This window comes from Aotus nancymaae, unplaced genomic scaffold (genome assembly GCF_030222135.1).
Source record: "Aotus nancymaae isolate 86718 unplaced genomic scaffold, 86718_ANA_hifiasm-v0.15.2.pri h1tg000067l, whole genome shotgun sequence".
Classification (NCBI taxonomy): Eukaryota; Metazoa; Chordata; class Mammalia; order Primates; family Aotidae; genus Aotus; species Aotus nancymaae.
The window spans coordinates 2,167,953-2,189,738 of record NW_026988482.1 but is presented as its reverse complement, the minus strand read 5'-3'; the positions used below and the strand labels follow the sequence as shown (position 1 = coordinate 2,189,738).

The following is a 21,786-nucleotide window of genomic DNA, read 5'->3' as shown; positions in this document are numbered from 1 at the left end:
CAAGTTTGTTATGAGATTGTAGCAATTCAGTCACATCTTCAGGCTCCCCTTTTAATTCTAATCCTCTAGCTATTTCTACTTTACCTGTAGTTATTTCCTCCATTGAAGTCTTGAACCTCTCAAAGTCACCTATGAGGGCTGGAATAATCTTCTAAACTTCTATTAATACTGATATTTTGGTCTCCTCCCATGAATCATGAATGTTCTTATTGACATCTAGAATGAGAAATCCTTTCCAGAAGGTTTTCAATTTACTTTGCTCAGATCCATCATAGGAGTCACTATCTTTGGCAGCTAGAGCCCAACAAAATGTATTTCTGAAGTCAAAGTATCTTCTTGATCCATGGGCTGCAGAATGGATGTTGTGTTAACAGGCATGAAAACATTAATCTCTTTGTATATCTCCATCATAGTTCTTGTGTGACCAGGTGCATTGTCAATGAGCATTAATTTTTTGTTTGTTTGTTTGAGATGGGGTCTTACTCTGTCATCATCCAGGATGAGGTGCAGTGGTGTGATCTCGGCTCACTGCAACCTCTACCTCCTGGGTTCAAGCGATTCTCCTGTCTCAGCCTCCTGAGTACTGGGATTACAGGCATGAGCCAACATGCCTGGCTAATTTTTGTATTTTTAGTAGAGAGGGGGTTTCACCATGTTGGCCAGGCTGCTCTTGAACTCCTGACCTCAAGTGATCGCCTGTCTTGGCCTCCCAAAGTGCTGTGATTAAAGGTGTGAGCCACCACAGCTGGCCAATGAGCAGTAATATTTTGAGAGGAATTCCTTTTTTCTGAGCAGCTGGAATCAACAGTGGGTTTAAAATGTTCAGTAAACCATGTTGTAAACAGATGTGTCATCTGGGTTTTTTTGTTTTATTTATAGAGCACGGGCAGAGCAGATTTAGCATCATTCTGAAGGGCCACAGGATTTTCAGAATAGTAAATGAGCACAGGCTGCATTCGCCCCTAATAAAGAGTCAGTCTGTCCTTCGAAACTATGAAGCCAGGCATCGGCTTCTCCTAGTGAGCTATAAAAGTCATAGATGGCATCTTCTTTTACGCTATGCCCGTTTTATCTATGTTGAGAACCTGTTGTTTGGTGTAGCCACCTTTATCCATGATCTTAGCTAGACCTTCTAGAACTTGCTACCTCACTTTGTACTTTTGTGTTGTGGAGATGGTTTCTTTCCTTAAACATCGTGAACCCACCTCTGCTAGTTTTAAACTTTTTTTCTGCAGCTTTCTCACGTTTCTGAAAGTTAAGGGCCTTGCCCTGGATTAGGCTTTGGCTTACGGGAATGTTGTGGGTGATTTAATCTTTTATCTGGACCACTAAATCTTCTAACAGGACCACCAAGGCTCCAAAATTGGGGCTTAGCCCTGGAGGGTTCTTGGCTTCACCCAGGAAATAATTTAAGGGGGAGCCAGTGGTGTTAGACAGCAACTTTTATTGAAGTGGCAGCAGCAGCAGCAGCAGGTACTGCTCCTTGTGGAGCAGGGATACTTGAAATAGTGTGCCCAGAGCAGCAGCTCAGGGGCAGTTCTGTAGTCATATTGATACTCACTTTTAATTTATACATATACTTAGGGTCAGATTAGTAATTTCTAAAACAAGGGTGGTAACTTCGGGGTGATTGGGTTGTTGTCATGGAAAGGGGTGATAACTTCTGTTTATTTATTTATTTATTTTTTGAGACAGAGTCCTGCTCTGTCACCCAGACGTGGCTCACTGCAACTTTTGCCTCCCAGGCTCAAGCCTGTGCCTCAGCACCCCAAGTAGCTGGGAATTACAGGTGCATGCCATCACACCCAGCTAATTTTTGTATTTTTAGTAGACACGGGTTTTGCTATGTGGGCCAGGCTGGTCCCAAACTCCTGGCCTCAAGTGATCTGTCAGCCTTGGCCTCCCAATGTGTTGGGATTATAGGTGTGAGCCACCATACTGGGTTCAAGAGGGTGATCATTCTGGGTGTTGGGATGGCAGTGGTAAACTGACATGGCATACTGGTGAGCGTGTCTTATGGAAAGCTCCTTCCCCTCCATCCCTGCTTTAGCTAGTCCTCAATTTGTTCTGGTGTCTGAGCCCAGCCTTTGAGTCTAGACCCACGTCCTATCTCACTTTCTCCTTATCAGCAATAAGGCTATTTTGCTTTCTTATCATTTGTGTGTTCAAGGAAGTAGCACTTTTTATTTCTTTCCAGATATTAAATAAGGAGAAAAAGGTAAAGAAAGCAAAAAAAGAGAATAAAGGCACCGTGGTACTTTACATATGCAGACATGTGGCACCGTCTACTGGATCAGAGTAAATGAATAAAATCAGTGAAGTGTGGTTTCCACTAGTAAACGTGTGGCCCTCTGAATGTCAGAGTTTCTTAAAGTATTGGTTTAGCCGATTCTTTTGATTTTTAGGACTATTTTACTTATAGGTGAGAATACTTTGATATAAAGACCCCTCTTTTCTTCTTTGCCTTGGGTTCTAGGAAATGGTCATGGAAAATCGTTAGCTTTTATTTAATGTCACTCATCTTCAGGAATTAGACACACACATACCCGCCCTCCTACACATTCCACTGTACCCAACTTAATTATATGATAATTCTTGTGTATATCCTTAAAGATATTAAGTAAATTACATAATATTTTTTTATAAGGCAGTGTTTGTCATGGACAAAAACAAATTGTGAATGTGTATTTCCCAGAAAAGAATATTGAAAGTCTATAATTAGAGAGGTCTTTACTGTTTTCCTCTGCTTTAGAAATTTTTTTTAATGTAGCTATGTCCCCCTGTTATGAGGATAAATAAATCCATAAGAATGATCCATTCATTAATTCATTAATTCAGTTAGTATTAATCAAGAGGTTACTATGTGCCAGGAACAATGATGAAAACACTGAAAAAAGTAACAATGATTTCAGAAATATTGCATGATATTTAGCTGTGAAGTCAGTGCCCCTTAATAAAGACTTACATCCATCTCTTTCCTTAACAGTGCTCAACAGAACAGCCAACAATCTGATACGGCCTTGTGAAATGTACTTGTTTAAACATTTTTATAGATACTGGTCAAGACAATCATCAATAAAAACCATTTTGTGTAGATGAGGAAATTGTGAAACAGGACTGGCCTCTGACATTTTCCCTATGAGGCTTATTTCATTCTCCAGGTCATCATCTCCTTCATTATTTATCCGTTGTGATAAAACGCGTTTCCTCAGGAGGCAGTCAGTGCCTGATCAGTGGAAGCGTAAAAGCACCGCGTGTTGCTGATGTACGTTTTGTAGTTGGGGCAATCTTGGAGGTTCCTTCTAATTCTGGGGTTACAGAAATGCTCTGAATCTGGTCATGTGCAATGATATTAAGAATTAATTATATAAAATATCTGAACAAATAGAGACATTTATTTATATCTGGGTAGGAAGATAATAATTTCAGTTCTTAAATTATTCTGTATATTCAAGAAAATTTCAGTGAAAATGCCTAGGGCTCCTTTTAAAATAAACTTGACAACTTGATTCCAAAGTTCATTTGCAAGTGAAAGTGTTTGATACTAGACAGAATAGTTGTGATGGTGGTGATAGTGCATTTTGCCCTACCATACTAAAAAGCCATGCTACTTAAAACAGTGTGGCACTTTTGTAACAATAAATAAATCAGTTAAACATGAGACATCCAGAAGCAAATCTTTGCATATATGAGAATTTAATATAAAAAGGATGCATTTCCAACCAAAGGAGAGAGATAAACTAATAAGTGGTCTCTTGCTATTTGTTTTGAAAAAAGACTTATGGATCTGCTTCCTCTCTCACACGAACATACATTTCATGTGTGTTACAAATTTTGCTGTAGAGTATGTATAAAAGTACTATGTGAAATTACTGGAGAATTTTTTTTTTTTAAGATGGAGTCTCGCTCTGTCACACAGGCTGGAGTGCAACCTCTGCTTCCCAGGTTCAAGGGATTCTCCTGCCTCAGCCTCCCGAGTGCCTGGGACTACAGGTGTGTGCCACCATGCCTGGCTGATTTTTGTATTTTCAGTAGAGACAGAGTTTCACCTTGTCAGCCAGGATGGTCTCTATCTCCTGACCTCGTGATCCACCTGACTTGGCCTCCCAAAGTGCTGGGATTACAGGCGTGAGCCACTGCACCCAGCCTGGAGACTTTTTTTGTTTTTTAAATATATATATATATATATATACACACACATACATACATACACACACATATTTTCACTTTTATGTATATATATAAAATTGCACTTTAGGTTCTGGGGTACATGTGCAGAACATGCATGATTATTGCATAGGTACACGTCAATGTGGTTTGCTGCCTCCATCCCCCCGTCACCTGTATCTAGCATTTCTCCCCATGTTATCCCTCCCCAATCTCCCCAACGCTGTCCCTCCCCTGTTCCCCCCAGCAGACCCAGTGTGTGATGCTCCCCTCCCTGTGTCCATGTATTCTCATTGTTCAACACCTGCCTATGAGTGAGAACATGTGGTGGTTGATTTTTCTGTTCTTGTGTCAGTTTGCTGAGAATGATGGTTTCCAGATTCATCCATGTCCCTTCAAAGGACACGAACTCATCATTGTTTATGGCTGCATAGAATTCCATGGTGTATATGTGCCACATTTTCCTTGTCCAGTCTATCATCGATGGGCATTTGGGTTGGTTCCAGGTCTTTGCTATTGTAAATAATGCCGCAGTGAACATACATGTGCTTGTGTCTTTATAATAGAATGATTTATAATCCTTTAGATATATACCCAGTAATACTTTTAAAATAATCTTCTGGGAAAGGCCTTCCTCAGTGTAGCACAAAACAAAAATCACCAAAGAAAAGACGGACAGGTATAAGTACATACAAATGTAAAACTCTTGTCATTCCCCTGTCATATCTGTTCTCTCTATGGATTTTTAGTGAGCACTATTATGTTCCAGGCATTACTCTAGATTCTGAATATAGTGTGAACAAAATGCATAGGCCTCTTGCCACTAAGCTTAAGCAAAACATTTTTCAAAATGCATTTGGTTCCTGTTGTCATGCGTCTTATAATCTAGTAGCAAAGATAGAAAATAAACAAGCAAATAAAAACATAATTACTAATTGTGGTAAGTTGTTTGAAGGTAATTACTAAATGTGAAATGTTACCATGAGAGAAAATAACTGGGAAAAACTGTATTGAATTAAATGGGCAGGGAAGGCCTCTCTAAACTTACATACAAACTGAAGAATATGAGGCCCTGAAGAATAATAAGGAACTAGCTATTAGGGAAGGAACATGTTCTGGGAAGAGAGACCAACATATCTGAAGACCCCAAGTCTGGAAGACTCCCTGTTTTTTTCGTTTGTTTGTTTTGATTTTTGAGACAGGGTCTCATTTTATTGCTCAGGCTAGAGTGCAGTGGCAGGTGGCACGATCTCAACTCACTGCAACCTCTGCCTTTCAGGCTCAGGTGATCCTCCTACTTGAGCCTCCCGAGTAGCTGGGACTGCAGTTGTGTGCCATCATGTCCGGCTAATTTTTGTATTTTTAGTAGAGATGGGTTTTGCCATGTTGGCAAGGCTGGTCTTGAACTCCTGGCCTCAAGTGATCTGCCCGCCTCGGCCTCCCAACATGCTGGGATTACGGGTGTGAGCTACTGTACCCGGCTCAAGGGGAAATAACTTCTGGGTGTTGCCCATGGCAAAGGTGAGCACGTCTTATAGAAAGCTGCTTCTGCCTCCTCTCTGTTTTAGCTAGTCCTCAATTTGGTCTGGTGTCTGAGTCTTGCCTCTGGAGTCTAGACCCACCTCCTACCTCTCTTTCTCTATATCAGCAAAAAGGCTATTTTGCTTTCTTATCCTTTGTGTGTTCAAGGGAGTAGCACTTTTAATTTCCTTCAAGAACAGTTCCTTCATATTCACAAGTTGGTTAACCGTTTGATGCAGGAGGCCTAGTTTTTGGCCTATGTCAACTTTTGACCTCCATTATTTCTAGCTTTTGATTTTTACACATAGATGCCATTGTAAGGTTATTAATTGTCCTAATTTCAATATCGTGTTTCAAAGAATAGAGAAGCCTGAAAAGAGGGAGAGAGGTGAGGTGACGCCTGACCTGTGGCACAGTCAGAACACACACGTTTTTTGGTTAAGTTCATTGTCTTATGGGGCACAGTTTGTAGCACCCCAAACAATTACAATAGTAACATCCGAGATCACTGATCACTGATAACTATAACAGATATCATAATAATGAAAAAGTTTTAAATATTGTAAGAAGTACCAAAACGGGACACAGAGACACAAAATAAGCCCCTGCTGTTGGGAAAATTGTGCTGATAGACTTGCTAGACACAGGGTTGCTGCAAACCTTCACTCTGTCAAAAACGTGCTATTGGAGAAGCACACTAAGGTGAAGTGCAATAAAATGAAGTCTGCGTTATTCCCTTATTGTGATAGGATAGTTTCTTGTGTCTCCGTGACAAGGCTGTATGAGACGTAAACACTGAATCTTTGAATCTCTAAAAATATCTTTATTTATACTCACATTTGGTGGTTTGGCTGGGTAGAAGACTCCAAGTTGAAAATAACTTTACTTCAGAGTTTGGAATGTATCAATTATCTTCCAGCTGTGTTTCAGTGAGTAATCTGATATTAGTGTGATTTCTCTTTCTTTGTAGTTTACCTTAAAAAAAAAATCTCTGAGAGTATTTAGGGTTTTATCTTTCCGTCGCATGTTTTATTTGGAACTATATTGATGAACTATATCTTCAAGTTCTTTGTTTGTTGCTTTTTTGTAGCACCATGGCCACCTTTTAGGGGTAAAATATTTTCTCCAATCTGATCGTGTGTGTGTGTGTGTGTGTGTGTGTGTGTGTGTAATGTGTATGTGTTTAGTTCTTGTCTTTTTTGTCCTGAATTATCTGTTTCTGCTGGGATCTTTTTTGTTTATTTGGCATCCTTCACATAATGTAAGTTTTCAATAAATATCTGGTGATTGCTACATGCTCCTGTATATTTAAGAAAGAAGCTATAAAATGTTTTTTGGTAAGTCTATGTGGAAGGGCTTTTCAACTTGGGGAGAGTTAATTAGGAGTCACAAGTTTGCTCTGGGGACATTATACAATTATAAATGGCATAATGGATAAAGCAAATAAAAGTCATAAAGCTGTATGCACCAAACACAATAGCTAATTACATAAATGCAAGAGCTATTATAAATGCAAGTAGACTTTGACAAAATTACAGTTACAGTGAGCTGTTTCATTAATTTGTGCCTCAGAGTTAGACAACTCTACTAGACAAAAATAAGGATACAAGGGATGTGATAATCAAAATAAACACACAGAGACATCTATCTCTTGAATAGAGAATAGACACCTTAAAACATGCCCATAAAACATTTACAAGGGTGGATCATGTACTAGACCAAAACAAAAATCTTAATGCATTCAAAGTGAACGGTGAAACTTGCAAGCATTATGCTAAGTGAGTAAGCCAGAAACAAAAGGCCAAGTATTGCATGATTGCACTTACATGAGGTTCCTAGAGTAGTAGTGAAATTCGTAAAGATGGAAAGTAGAATGGTGTTGCCAGGGGCTGAGAGGAGTGGGGAATGGGGAGTCAGTGCTTTATGTGTATGGAGGCTCAGGGAAGATGAACACGCTCTGCAGGTGGATCAGTGCTGATGGTTGTATAACAATGTGAATGTACTTAATGCCACTGAACTTTGACATAGCAATGGTTAAAATGGAAAATTTTATGTTGTTGAGTATTTTACCACATTAAAAAATTATAATCCCTAAAATGCTACACAGACAGATATTTTATAGGTCACATTATCTGATAATAAGCCAATAGACTTTATAATATTTAAAAATTATTTTAAAAAATTATTTATTAAATAATTTAAAATGATCCTCCATATTAAATACTTAGGCATGTTTCTGAGAAATATTCTTGGGTGGCCCTTCTATAAAAAATAAATTGAAAAGGAAAAATTACCTTTTAGAAAACAATAAAAAGGGGTGGCTTCATGCCCAGATCCATGGGAAACAGCAAAAATTTTATTTAATGAAAACACGTAGCCTTAAATCCTTTTTTAATTCAGTCATTAAGACGAAAAGTAAATCTAAGAGAGATTTCTATTCTGTGTAATATGGTGCTAATTTTCCCCACAGTCATCACCAAATCACACTATTTTTTACTATTTAAAGAATTAGTAGATTTTAGAAGTTCATGTGGACATTTAAAGAACAAAGTGCTCTGTTCTGATTGTTTGTGTCCTCCCTCAGTCCTCAATGTGACGGTATTTGGAGGTCAAGTCTTTGAGAAGTAAATAGGTCGTAGAGGGAGAACCCCCATGAATGGTGTTCGTGCTCTTTTTTTGTTTTTGGCAATAAGAAGCCAAAAATATTTAATAATCTGTAATCAATAATCCAGGGAAGAGACCAAAATGAAAATGAAGCTAACTTTTTTGAAAACATTGCCCATACCTGGATCTGCTGCAAGCTGGGCTGCCCCTAGGCTGTGTAGGGTGCCAGGCACAATTTTTCTTTTTTTGACTGTTTTATTTTTTATTTTATTTTTCTTACATGTTCTTCACATGTACCCCAAAACCTAAAATGCAATAAATTAATAAAAAAAATAAAAAAATAAAAAATGATGCCCTTTTAAGAAAAGACAAGAGAGAGATGATCTCTTCCTCTGCCATGTGAAGACACACCAAGAAGGCACCTGTCTGCAAATCAGAAAGAGAGCCCTCACCAGTAAAAACATTAGTTGGCACCATGATCTTAGCTTTCCTACCCTTCAGAACTGTGAGGAGTTTCTCATGAATCACATTACATTTTGTTTAAGCTACCTAGTCTATGATATTTTTGTGATAGCCAAAATTGACTAAGACAGAAAGTAAATGAAAGTTTAATTTTCTTTGACTTTGGGTCCTTCATGTGGTAAAACTTAATAGAACTTTGGTTAATTGTAGCATTTATTATTTGCAGTTGTCAAAGCTGAAGAATGAAAGAGCAAGCTTGCAAGATCAGTTATGTGAGTATGAAGAGCGAATTAATTCTATGACTTCTCACTTCAAAAATGTTAAACAAGAGCTCTCCATTACACAGGTACAGTAGCTGAAATTTATGTTGATTATGTTATCTGTAGTCATGGAACATCTCACAGTGCATTTACGTCTGCGATTTTTACAATTATAATAGGAAACTTTAACATAAAGTATTGTGAACAGAGCCTTGAACATGAAAGTAGATAGAAAAAGGCTTAGAGGAACTAACTACTGCTCCAATTTTAACAAAAAATCTATATGAAAGAAGAATCATTATTCAAACCATCTGTGTTGGACAGCAGGTTATTTGAGAAGGGTACAGTGATGTTGGTGAGAAATAATGGCCTAATATAATACATAATAAAATTTGTCTCCTTTTTAATTTTTCAGCACAACTCACTAGGGCCATTTTGAGTGGAGGCCAGTAGTCTACACATAGAAGCATTTTAGCATAGTTCAAGAATTGAAATTTATAATAATCCTGAGATTAAAAAGTTCAATTATACTTAAGACTTTATTTAGGTAACTGGAAAACATAAGGTATCTTAGAAATGTTAGCATAAATATAATAAAAGTTAAAACTTGGAGTGATTAAATAAGCTTCTGTTTTGTAAATAATCTGTCCCAGTATAGAAACTCACTCCCTAATGACACCCAGCAAACCAGGCAGCTCAGCAAACAGCACTGGAAAGTTTTCTAACTTCTATCTCAAGCTAGTTTTTTTTTTTTTGAGTGCATCTACTGTCTGAGAAATAGTATGCAGTTTCAAAAAATGAATAGTGCCATGTTTTAAAAAGCAATTTATAATAAATATATATAGACAAGTAAGCACTTCATTGCTTACAAGTCCTATTAGAAATTTACAAATTTAATAAACTTAAAAGCAAACTCAGAATTCTTGACTCTCAAAGTGATTGAGTAACTGATAAACTATTTGGAATGACACTTTTCCTTAAGTTATTAAAGTACTGAGCTGGGGATTTGAGAGGCAGAGACTCTGCGGTTATGTCTTATTATCATCAAACCTCAAATAAATAGAGTAATAGAGACAAAAGAATAGTAAACTTCCAACAATGGCAGCTTTAATACTGTAAAGTTAATACTAAGTGATAACTTCGAAGCACTTTAAAATTAGTTAACACATACTCTTTTATTACATAACACTGAACACAAAAGCATGATTATATGCTAATATATTCTAGGGAATATTTACAACCATTGGTGTTTAAATAATTATTTTAAATACTGTTAATTGGAATGCGAGTCTGTTAATTGGAATATGTGATCAATTCATGTAAAATATCTCATTTCTTAATTATTTGTTAATTGATATTTCTTATTTGTAGATAATAAGGTTTAAGTGTAACCAAAGCTTTGGTTTTCTCTAGTTTTCCCAGATCAAGATAGTATCTGAAAACTGTTGACAGGATTTTCTCCTAGCACAGTTTGACTTTCTTACAACTAGTGAGTCTAATGTACTGTAGGTTTTAGAGTAGTGGAATTAATAATACTTAATGTAAGCAGTTTATTTTGTTTTAATCTAATGGATTATTATAAATATTTTAATTAAAAATTTCTGAAATTTTAAAAGCCTTTTGATCTTGTATGTTACTCTGTAGTCTTTCTGCAAAGCAAGGGAGCGTGAGACTGAAAGTGAAGAACATTTTAAGGCCATTGCGCAAAGAGAACTAGGACGAGTGAAAGAAGAAATTCGGTGTCTGGAAAATGAGATGGCTTCAATACTGGAAAAGAAAGCTGACAAAGAAGTATATGTTGAAATATTACTTAAATTCTATTACTTACTTAAATTACTCAAAATTCTTCTGCTTATTCCTCTGTCACCAAATGAGCATTGACTTTTTTTTTTCCTGTATGGGAGAGGCATACATTAGTTTCCTAGTGTTTACTTACATATGTTTCAGACAATGAAAGGCACATGGAGCTGTCATTTGAATGAAACAATAATAGAATATTACTAGCTACTTATTGAGACTTGTATGCAAAGTATCATGCTTCTTACCTGTTGTAAAATTCTAGCCGTGGTTTATGTGTTATATTTTTAACAGCCACTTTCAAAAAATCACTTTTAGTTTTGAGTTTCATTTAAAGTGTTGACCTTGCATATTGATTTATCAGTTGTGTGACTCCAACATTAAACTACTTTAACCTGTTCCTCTCTTTTCTTTGTTTATAGTTAATTGATTTGGGACCTCTTTTCCAAATTCTGATTCTTCTCTTTACATGTGCATATACATATCAAATACATATACATATGTATGTATACATACACATACATGTTCCGTGATGTAATATTTGTATATAATTACATACTAATTTGTTTATGTAGTATTCTCTGTTTCTTTATGAGTCTAGGTTTTTTAAATGACTAAATGTGCAGAAATGTTTTTATCTCTTTTACTATATTTACTTCAGTTAGAAGTGCTTCCAAAATTGGTCTCTAAGAGTCTTCTTACGGGCAAACGATCTGATTGGAAATGGGGCTGAAGGACACTTGTCTTGGATCTGGGTTAGCATACCAAACATACTATTTTAGCCTTGATTTGTGGGGTGGCTTTGGTGGAGTGATGAATGCAGTTGCCGTGAGGGAGCTACCGTAAAGCCTAAAGCCTTTTAAAGCAAACTCTGGCTCAACTACTATTCCTGACTTTGTATAGTCATCTCTCCTCTATTTTTCAATGAAAGAATTAAGATGTAAGTATAATAGTTATATAATTAAAATATGGCATATTATAAACATCTAGAAGGCAGGGACAGGATTTCTTCTTTTTAAATTATGCTCCATAGTATATAAAGGTATGTTTTATTTCAGTTTGTATAGTAAATAATGATTTGTAATCTCCCCTTCTCTCTCTCTCTCTGGAAATTAGAATGGCATATTTAAAGCCACTCAAAAACTGGATGCTTTGAAATGCCAGATGAACTGGGACCAGCAAGCACTGGAGGCCTGGTTGGAAGAATCAGCTCATAGAGATAGTGACGCGCTCATGCTTCAGAAGTATGCACAACAAGATGATGATAAAATCAGGGTGAGAAATTACAAACTGTAACTGTTAGGATTTCTCTAAATCTGTAGTATGCCAACCTGTTTACCTAAAGTTGTGCTTATGATTTTTAAGGCAGCAATTCTTAAACTTCTGAGTCAGAAGCTTCTTGGAGAAACTAATAAAGCCAAATGTCTTCTCTGTAGAAAAAATGACTATATTCAAATACCCATAAAATACTGCTGACTGTTTTACAGATTCTCTGATTCTCTCAGATTATTTCAGAATCCATGGACCACAGGTTAAAAATATCCTGATTTAAGGATGCTCAAAATCATTTCAGAAGGGAAAGTTTTCTACTGAACTATTTTAATATATTTTGGCTATTTTGCCTAAATTGTAGTTTGAATATTACATGTAATTTTGGCTGATTTGAGACTGTTGCTATTGATTATAAGAATCACTTAAAATCTACTTATATCTGGTGACACTAAAGTTGGTATTATGAAACGTTATTTTCTAGTAGATTTAGTAACAAATCCATTATCTTAAAACTTTCAAATAGCAAATTTTAACTTAATCTTGTTCTAATTTACTTTAAAAATATTAAAAGTCATTTTAGAAGCAATTGAGGTTTTTATGCTGCTGTAGGCAAACACATTAGATTAGCTTTTGGGGGTTAAAAGACAAGGAAGATATTTATTATTTCATAGTTGTTTTAGATACTAAATAAATGTATATGTATAGTGTAATACTATTTAATGTTAGATCTACTAATAACTTTTAAAGTAATTGAATGAGAATTATAAATATCTTTGTATGTAATTACATCATAGGCACTGACTCTGCAATTAGAGAGACTAACTTTGGAACGTAATCGGAAAAGAAAGATGCTTGACAATGAGCTTACAGAGACTGTAAGTGCACAGGTTAGTTTAAAGGAGATTTTTATTTCCTAATTTTAAAGGTGCTGTTTGCAAAACCACTTAAATTCACAGAAGTGTCGTTTGCTCTCTATTTGACAGTTAGAATTGGATAAAGCAGCGCAGGATTTTCGTAAGATTCATGATGAAAGAAAAGAACTCATTAAACAGTGGGAGAACACAATAGAACAGATGCAGAAGAGGGATCAAGACATAGAGGACTGTGCTTTGGTAAAGTCGTTTGGTCCTTGTAATTTCAGCCGCATTTGTCTCTTTTGTATTTAACTCATTATTCCAAATGTAAATTACATTGTTATTTGAAAGCCACTTTAGTAGCAGTATTCAGTAGTTTTGGTAAGTATTTCTGAAAGCTGACTCTATATCCATTTGGAAATGTGGTGGAGATTATTTGCTTGTAGTGTTATAACTCCAAACACTGGATCCTGTCATCTCTGAACTGTGGAACAAGAGTCAGTAGATACTGTTCTTGCAATAAAGCCGATGGCCTGACTTACACATGGCTGTCCAAGGTCCCTTGGATTTAATGTGTCTGTTCTCTGGAGTAAGTTACAGCAGGGAAAGGAACCTCCATGAATAGCCAAGGAACAAGAGGAGAGTCAGAAAGGAAACCTAGAGGGCAATAAAGTTTCCCTTTTGAAGCTGAGACACCAACAATGACATCGAAGGGGGGAATAGTGCACTGATAACACAGACAAGTGTTATCTCTTGTTATTTTCAGAGGTAAATTAGGAGAACGTTTTTGGAAAATCATTAATGAATGAAATAGTGGGGAGTAAAAGTAGAAAGATTTGAGAAAGAAGGAATTCAGGAGAAAAGGAGGCCGGTGAGAAGATGGAGTTAAATTCCATCTACTCCATGGAAATGTATCTGGCAAGCAGCTCAGGCTACTGAGAGTTTAAATTCTGGTATCTGGGTGTGATTTAGTTTTAGTTGTATTTTCGATTTTGTAAGTCACCAACATTTTATCCACAAAATGGGTTATACCTCCCAAGGAGGACAAAGAAGAACCAATCTTAACTGTGAGGTTCTCTTAATTCTTAATGCCGATATTACTATTTCTTTCTTTCTTTTCTTTTCTTTCTTTCTTTTTTTTTTTTTTGAGACAGAGTTTCACTCTTGTTACCCAGGCTGGAGTGCAATGGCGTGATCTTGGCTCACTGCAACCTCCGCCTCCCAGGTTCAAGCAATTCATCTGCCTCAGCCTCCCAAGTAGTTGGGATTACAGGCTCCTGCCACCACGCCCAGCTAATTTTTATATTTTTTTAGTAGAGACCAGGTTTCACCATGTTGGCCAGGCTGGTCTCGAATTCCTGACCTCAGGCGATCTGTTCACCTCACCCTCCCAAGGTGCTGGGATTACAGGCATGAGCCACTGCGCCCAGGCCTGATATTACTATTTCTGAACTTCTCATTGCTTTCAGACATTAAGCTGTTGACCTACAAGGAAGAATCTGAAGCAAACTTAATGTAAGCGGAGAGTTCCTTTGGGCCAACCTTGGAAATTACAACCTGGGAGTATAGATCCTAGTTACCCAAATATATATACTGCAATTAGCAGCAGTTACAAGGGGGTTTTATTTTTTTTTAATTTTACTTTTTTTTTTTTTTTTTGCTTGCTTCTGATTTATTTTATTATAATTATTATACTTTAAGTTCTGGGGTACGTATGCAGAACGTGCAGGTTTGTTACAAAAGTATACACATGCCGTGGTGGTTTACTGCACCCTTGAACCCATCATCTGCATTAAATATTTCTCCTAATGCTCTCCCTCCGTTAATCCCCCAGCCCCCGACAGGCCCTGATGTGTGATGTTCCCCTTCCTGTGTCCATGTGTTCTCACTGTTCAACTCCCAGTTATGAGTGAGACATTGTGGCGTTTGGTTTTCTGTCCTTGTGTTAGTTTGGTGAGAATGATGGTTTCCAGCTTCATCCATGTCCCTGCAAAGGACATGAAGTCATCCTTTTTTATGGCTGCATAGTATTCCATGGTGTATATGTGCCACATTTTCTTTATCCAGTCTATCATTGATGGGCATTTGGGTTGGTTCCAAGTCTTTGCTATTGTGAAGCGTGCTGCAGTAAACATATGTGTGCACGTGTCTTTATAGTAGGATGATTTATAATCCTTTGAGTATATACCCAGTAATGGGATTGTTGAGTCAAATGGCATTTCTGGTTCTAGATCCCTGAGGAATCACCACACTGTCTTCTACAATAGTTGAACTGCTTTACACTCCCACCAACAGTGTAAAAGCATTCCTATTTCTCCACATCCTCTCCAGCATCTGTTGTTTCCTGACTTTTTAACAATTGCCGTTCTAACTGGCACGAGATGGTGTCTCATTGCAGTTTTGATTTACATTTCTCTAATGACCAGTGATGATGAGCATTTTTTCATATGTTTGTTGGCTGCATAAATATCTCCTTTGGAGAAGTGTCTGTTCATATCCTTTGCCCACATTTTGATGGGGTTTTTTTTCTTAGAAATTTGTTTAAGGACTTCGTAGATTCTGGATATTAGCCCTTTGTCGGATGGATAGATTGCAAAATTTTTCTCCCGTTCTATAGGTTGCCTGTGCACTCTGATGATAGTTACTTTTGCTGTGCTCTTTAGTTTAATTAGATCCTATTTGTCAATTTTGGCTTCTGTTGGCATTGCTTTTGGTGTTTTAGTCATGAAGACTTTGTCCATGTCTATGTCCTGAATGGTTTTACCTAGGTTTTCTTCCAGGGTTTTTATGGTTTTAGGTTTTACATCTAAGTCTTTAATCCATCTTGAGTTAATTTTTGCATAAGGTGTAAGGAAGGGGTCCAGTTTCAGTTCTCTGCATATGGCTAGCCAGTTTTTCAAACACTATTTATTAAACAGGGAATCCTTTCTCCATTGCTTGTTTTTGTCAGGTTTGTCAAAGATCAGATGGTTGTAGATGTGTGGTGTTATTTCTGAGGCCTCTGTTCTGTTCCATTGATATCTATCTATCTATCTATCTATCTGTTTTGGTACTGGTACCATGCTGTTTTGATTACTGTACACTTGTATAGCATGAAGTCAGGTAGCGTGTTGCCTCCAGCTCTGTTCTTTTTGCTTAGGATTGTCTTGGCTATACTGGCTCTTCTTTGGCTACATATAAAATTTAAAGTAGTTTTTTCTAATTCTGTGAAGAAAGTCAATGGCAGCTTGATGGGGATAGCATCGAATCTATAAATTACTTCGGGCAGTATGGCCATTTTCATGATATTGATTTTTCTTATCCATGAGCATGGAATGTTTTTCCATCTGTTTGTGTCCTCTCTTGTTTCCTTGAGCAGTGGTTTGTAGTTCTCCTTGAAGAGGTTCTTCACTTCCCTTGTAAGTTGTATTCCTAGGTATTTTATACTCTTTGTAGCAGTTGTGAATGGAAGTTCACTCACGATTTGGCTGTTTGTCTGTTATTGGTGTATAGGAATGCTTGTAACTTTTGCACATTGATTTTGTATCTTGAGACTTTGCTGAAGTTGCTTATCAACTTAAGAAGGTTTTGGGCTGAGACGATGGGGTTTTCAACGTATACAATTATGTCATCTGCGAACAGAGACAATTTGATTTCCTCTCTTTCTATTTGAATACCTTTATTTTTTTCTCTTTCCTGATTGCTCTGGCCAGAACTTCCAATACTGTGTTTAATAGAAGTGGTGAGAGAGGGCATCCTCTTCTTGTGCCAGTTTTCAAAGGAAGTACTTTCAGTTTTTGACCATTCAGTATGGTATTGGCTGTGGGTTTGTCATAAATAGCTCTTATTATTTTGAGATACGTTCCATTGATACCAAGTTTATCAAGAGTTTTTAGCATGAAGGGCTGTTGAATTTTGTCGAAGACCTTTTCTGCATCTATTGAGATAGTCGTATGATTTTTTTCATTCATTCTCTTTATGTGATGGATTACATTTATTGATCCGCATATGTTGAACCAGTCTTGCATCCCATGGATCAGGCCGACTTGATCACGATGAAGCTTTTTGAAGTGCTGCTGGATTCGGTTTGCCCGTATTTTATTAAGGATTTTTGCATCAATGTTCATCATGGATATTGGCCTAAAATTTTCTTTTTTGTTGTTGTTGTGTGTCTTCCTGGTTTTGGTGTCAGGATGATGCTGGCTTCATAAAATGAGTCAGGGAGGAGTCCCTCTTTTTATTTCATTTGCAACATTTTCAGAAGGAATGGTGTCAGCCCCTCTTTGTACCTCTGGTGGGATTCAGCTGTGAACTCATCTGGCCCTGGACTTTTTTGGTTGGTATGCCTCAATTTCAGAACTTGTTATTGGTCTATACAGGGATTCGACTTCTTCCTGGTTTAGACTTGGGAGGGTGTATGTGTCCAGGAATTTATCCATTTCTTCTAGATTTCCTAGTTTATTTGCATAGAGTTGTTTACAGTATTCTCTGATGGTAGTTTGTATTTCTGTGGGATCAGTGGTGATCTCCCTTTTATAATTTTCATTGTGTCTACTTGATTCTTCTCTCTTTTCTACTTATTAGTCTGGCTAGCACTCTATCTATTTTGTTGATCTTTTTTTAAAAAAACAACTTCTGGAATCATTGATTTTTTGAAAGGCTTTTCATGTCTCTATCTCCTTCAGTTCTGCTCTGATCTTAGTTATTCCTTGTCTTCTTCTAGCTTTTGAATTTGTTTGCTCTTGCCTCTCTAGTTCTTCTACGTGTGATGTAAAATTTTAGATCTTTCTTGCTTTCTCTTGTGGGCATTTAGTGCTATAAATTTCCCTCTAGATATAGCTTCAAATGTGTCCCAGAGATTCTCGTATGTTATGTCTTTGTCCTCATTGGTTTCAAAGAACTTATTTATTTCTGCTTTAATTTTATTATTTACCCAGTAGTCATTCAGGAGCAGGTTGTTCAGTTTCCATGTAGTTGTGTGGTTTTGAGTGAGTTTCTTAATCCTGAGTTCTAATTTGATTGCACTGTGGTCTGAGAGACTGGTTGTTATGATTTCCATTCTTTTGCATTTTCTGAAGAATGTTTTACTTCCAGTTATGTGGTCAATTTTAGAATAAGTGCATTGTGGTGCTTAGAAGAGTGTATATTCTGTTGATTTGGGGTGTAGAGTTCTGTAGATGTCTATTAGGTCCACTTGCTCCAGATCTGAGTTCAAGTCCTGGATATCCTTGTGAATTTTCTCTCTCATTGATCTGTCTAATATTGACAGTGGGGTGTTAAAGTCTCCCACTATTATTGTGTGGGAGTCTATGTCTCTCTGTAGGTCTTTATGACCTTGCTTTATTGTATCTGAGTGCTACGCATTGGGTGCATATATATTTAGGATAGTTAGCTCTTCTTGTTGCATTGATCCCTTTACCATTATGTAATGCTCTTCTTTGTCTCTTTTGATCTTTGTTGCTTTAAAGTCTGTTTTATCAGAGACTAGGATTGCAACCCCTCTTTTTTTTTTTTTTTTTTGCTTCCCATTTGCTTGGTAAATGTTCTTCCATCCCTTTATTTTGAGTGTGTATGTGTGTCTTTGCATGTAAATTGTGTCTCCTGAATACAGCACACTGATGGGTCTTGACTCTTTATCTTGTTTGCCAATCTGTGTCTTTTAATTGGGGCATTTAGCCCATTTACATTTAATGTTAATATTGTTATGTGTGAATTTGATCCTGCCATTATGATGTTAACTGGTTATTTTGCCTGTTAGTTGATGCAGTTTCTTTATAGTGTCGATGGTCTTTACAATTTTGTATGCTTTTGCAGTGGCTGGTACTGGTTGTTCCTTTCCATGTTTAGTGCTTCCTTCAGGAGCTCTTGCAAGGCAGGCCTGGTGGTGACAAAATCTCTCACCTTTTTTTGTCTGTAAAGGATTTTATTTCTCCTTTGCTTATGAGGCTTCATTTGGCTGTATATGAAATTCTGGGTTGAAAATTCTTTTCTTTAAGGATATTGAATATTGGCCCCCACTCTCTCCTGGCTTGTAAGGTTTCTGCAGAGAGATCCACTGAGTCTGATAGGCTTCCCCTTGTGGGTAACACGACCTTTCTCCCTGGCTGCCCTTAACATTTTTTCCTTCATTTCAGCCTTCGTGAATCTGACAATTACATGTTTTGGGGTTGCTCTTTTTGAGGAGTATCTCTGTGGTGTTCTCTGTATTTCCTGAATTTGAATGTTGATCTGTCTTGCTAGGTTGGGGAAGTTCTGGATAATATCCTGAAATGCATTTTCCAACTTGGTTCCATTCTCCCCGTCACTTTCAGTTACACCAGTCAAATATAGGTTTGGTCTTTTCACATAGTCCCATGTTATTTTGAGACTTTGTTTATTCCTTTTCATTCTTTTTTCTCTTATCTTGTTTTCTCGCCTTACTTCATTGAGTTCACCTTCAATCTGTAGTATCCTTTCCTCTGCTTGATCGATTTGGCTGTTGATTCTTGTGTATGCTTCATGAAGTTCTCAGGCTGTGTTTTTCAGCTCCATCCGGTCATTTATGTTCTTCTCTAAACTGGTTATTCTAGTTAGCAATTTGTCTAACCTTTTTTCAAGGTTCTTCGCTTCCTTGCATTGGGTTAGAACATGCTTCTTTAGCTTGGAGGAGTTTGTTGTTACCTGCTTTCTGAAGCCTACTTCTGTCAGTTCATCACACTCATTATCTGTCCAGTTTTGTGTCCTTGCTGACGAGGACTTGTGATCCTTTGGAGGAGAAAAGGCATTCTGGTTTTGGAATTTTCAGCCTTTTTGTGCTGGTTTCTCCCTGTATTCGTGGCTTTATCTACTTTTGGTCTTTGATGTTGGTGAGCTTCAGATGGAGTTTCTGTGTGGCTGTCCTTTTTGTTGATGTTGATGCTGTTCCTTCCTGTTTGTTAGTTTTCCTTCTAACAGTCAGGCCCTCTGCTGCAGGTCTGCTGGAGTTTGCTGGAGGTCCACTCCAGACCCTGTTTGCCTGGGTATCACCAGCGGATGCTGCAGAACAGCAAAGATTGCTGCCTGTTTTTACTTTCATACTGTTACCAGAAAGGGGTCCTGACCCAGACCCCGAAAGTGTTCTTGGATCTCATGCAAAAGGGAACTTGAGGCAGATCCATAGAGCAGAAAGCAAAGGAATAAGAGGAGAGAGATCCAAGATGGCTGATGATTAGCAGCTCGGGCACGTACCTCCCAGTGAAAGCGCAAAGAACGAGAGGACACCACACTTTCAGACGAATATTAGTTGCTCACGGACCAGGAGATTCCCAGTGGAGGAGCTCCACGGGTCGCCAGGGCGACTCTTGTGGCCGGCGTGGCGGTTTTGCTGGTGCCTTAGCACGCCAGTTCTTGGTGCAGAGTCCGGAGATTCCCGGGCAGAAAAGCACCATCAATCTTAACACCGCTGTTTTGGCCGGCTCAGTGGATTGCTCAGATTTCGGCGCAGGGAATCAACAAGTTGGACGTCAGAGACCCAGTTAGAAAGCCGGTAATTATAAAGACGACAGACGGACAAATATATAATGAAGGGAAGAAACCAGCGTAAAAAGGTAGAGAATACTCAAAATCAGAATGCCTCTCCCTCTACAGGGGATTGCAATTCCTCATCAGTAACGGAACAAGGCTTAATAGATTACACGTGTGTTCCAATAACAGAAGCAGGTTTCAAAACGTGGGTGATAAGAAACTTCTGTGAATTAAAAGAACTTGTTCTAACCCAATGCAAAGAAACTAAGAACCTTGAAAAAAGGTTTGACGAAATGTTAACGAGAATGGACAATTTAGAGAAGAATATAAGTGAATTGATGGAGCTGAAAAACACAACACGAGAACTTCGTGAAGCATGCACAAGTTTAAACAGTCGAATTGATCAAGCAGAAGGAAGGATATCAGAAGTCGAGGACCAGCTCAGTGAAATGAAACGAGAAGACAAGAATGCAGAAAAAAGGATGAAAAGGAATGAGCAAAGTCTCCAGGAAATATGGGACTATGTGAAAAGACCTAATTTACGTTTGGTAGGTGTACCTGAATGTGATGAAGAGAATGAATCCAAGTTGGAAAATACTCTTCAGGATATCATTCAGGAAAATTTTCCCAACCTGGCAAGGCAGGGTAATATTCAACTCCAGGTAATACAGAGAACACCACAAAGATATTCTTCAAGAAGACCAACCCCAAGGCACATAATTGCCAGATTTATTAGGGTTGAAATGAAGGAGAAAATACTAAGGGCAGCCAGAGAGAAAGGCCAGGTCACCCATAAAGGGAAACCTATCAGACTTACAGCAGATCTCTCAGCAGAAACCCTACAAGCTAGAAAAGAGTGGGGACCAATATTTAACATCCTTAAAGAAAAGAACTTTCAACCCAGAATTTCCTATCCAACCAAACTAAGCTTTATGAGCGAAGGAAAAATTAAATCTTTTGTGAACAAACAAGTACTTAGAGAGTTCACCACCACCAGGCCTGCTTTACAAGAGCTTCTGAAAGAAGCACTATACATATAAAGGAACAACCAATATCAGCCTTTCCAAAAATATATCAAAAAGCAAAGAACTTTAACACAATAAAAAATTTACATCAACTAATGGGCAAAACAGCCAGCTAGCATCAAACGCCGGTATTAAACTTATATATATTTTAATTGGATAAAAAGCCAAAACCCATCGGTATGCTGCATCCGGGCCCATCTTACATGCAACAATACACAAAGACTCAGAGAGAAGGAGGAAGATTTACCAATCAAACAGAGAGTAAAAATAAACTAATAAACAAAACGCAGGAGATGCAATTCTCGCCTCTGATAAAGTAGACTTTAAAGCAACAAAGATCAAAAGAGGCGAGGAATGACATTA

The 21,786-nt window shown here is 37.6% G+C and overlaps 1 protein-coding gene across 1 annotated transcript in view; it reads left to right on the top strand.

Moving 5' to 3' along the window:
- CCDC39 (coiled-coil domain 39 molecular ruler complex subunit) overlaps window positions 1-21,786 on the top strand; it is a 171,050-nt gene that overhangs the window by 3,118 nt on the left and 146,146 nt on the right. Inside the window, exons 2-6 of the mRNA XM_064366843.1 lie at window positions 8,981-9,100; window positions 10,659-10,805; window positions 11,928-12,086; window positions 12,878-12,970; window positions 13,067-13,195. Coding sequence (XP_064222913.1) covers window positions 8,981-9,100; window positions 10,659-10,805; window positions 11,928-12,086; window positions 12,878-12,970; window positions 13,067-13,195 — 648 coding nt within the window. The remainder of the gene's footprint in view (window positions 1-8,980; window positions 9,101-10,658; window positions 10,806-11,927; window positions 12,087-12,877; window positions 12,971-13,066; window positions 13,196-21,786) is intronic.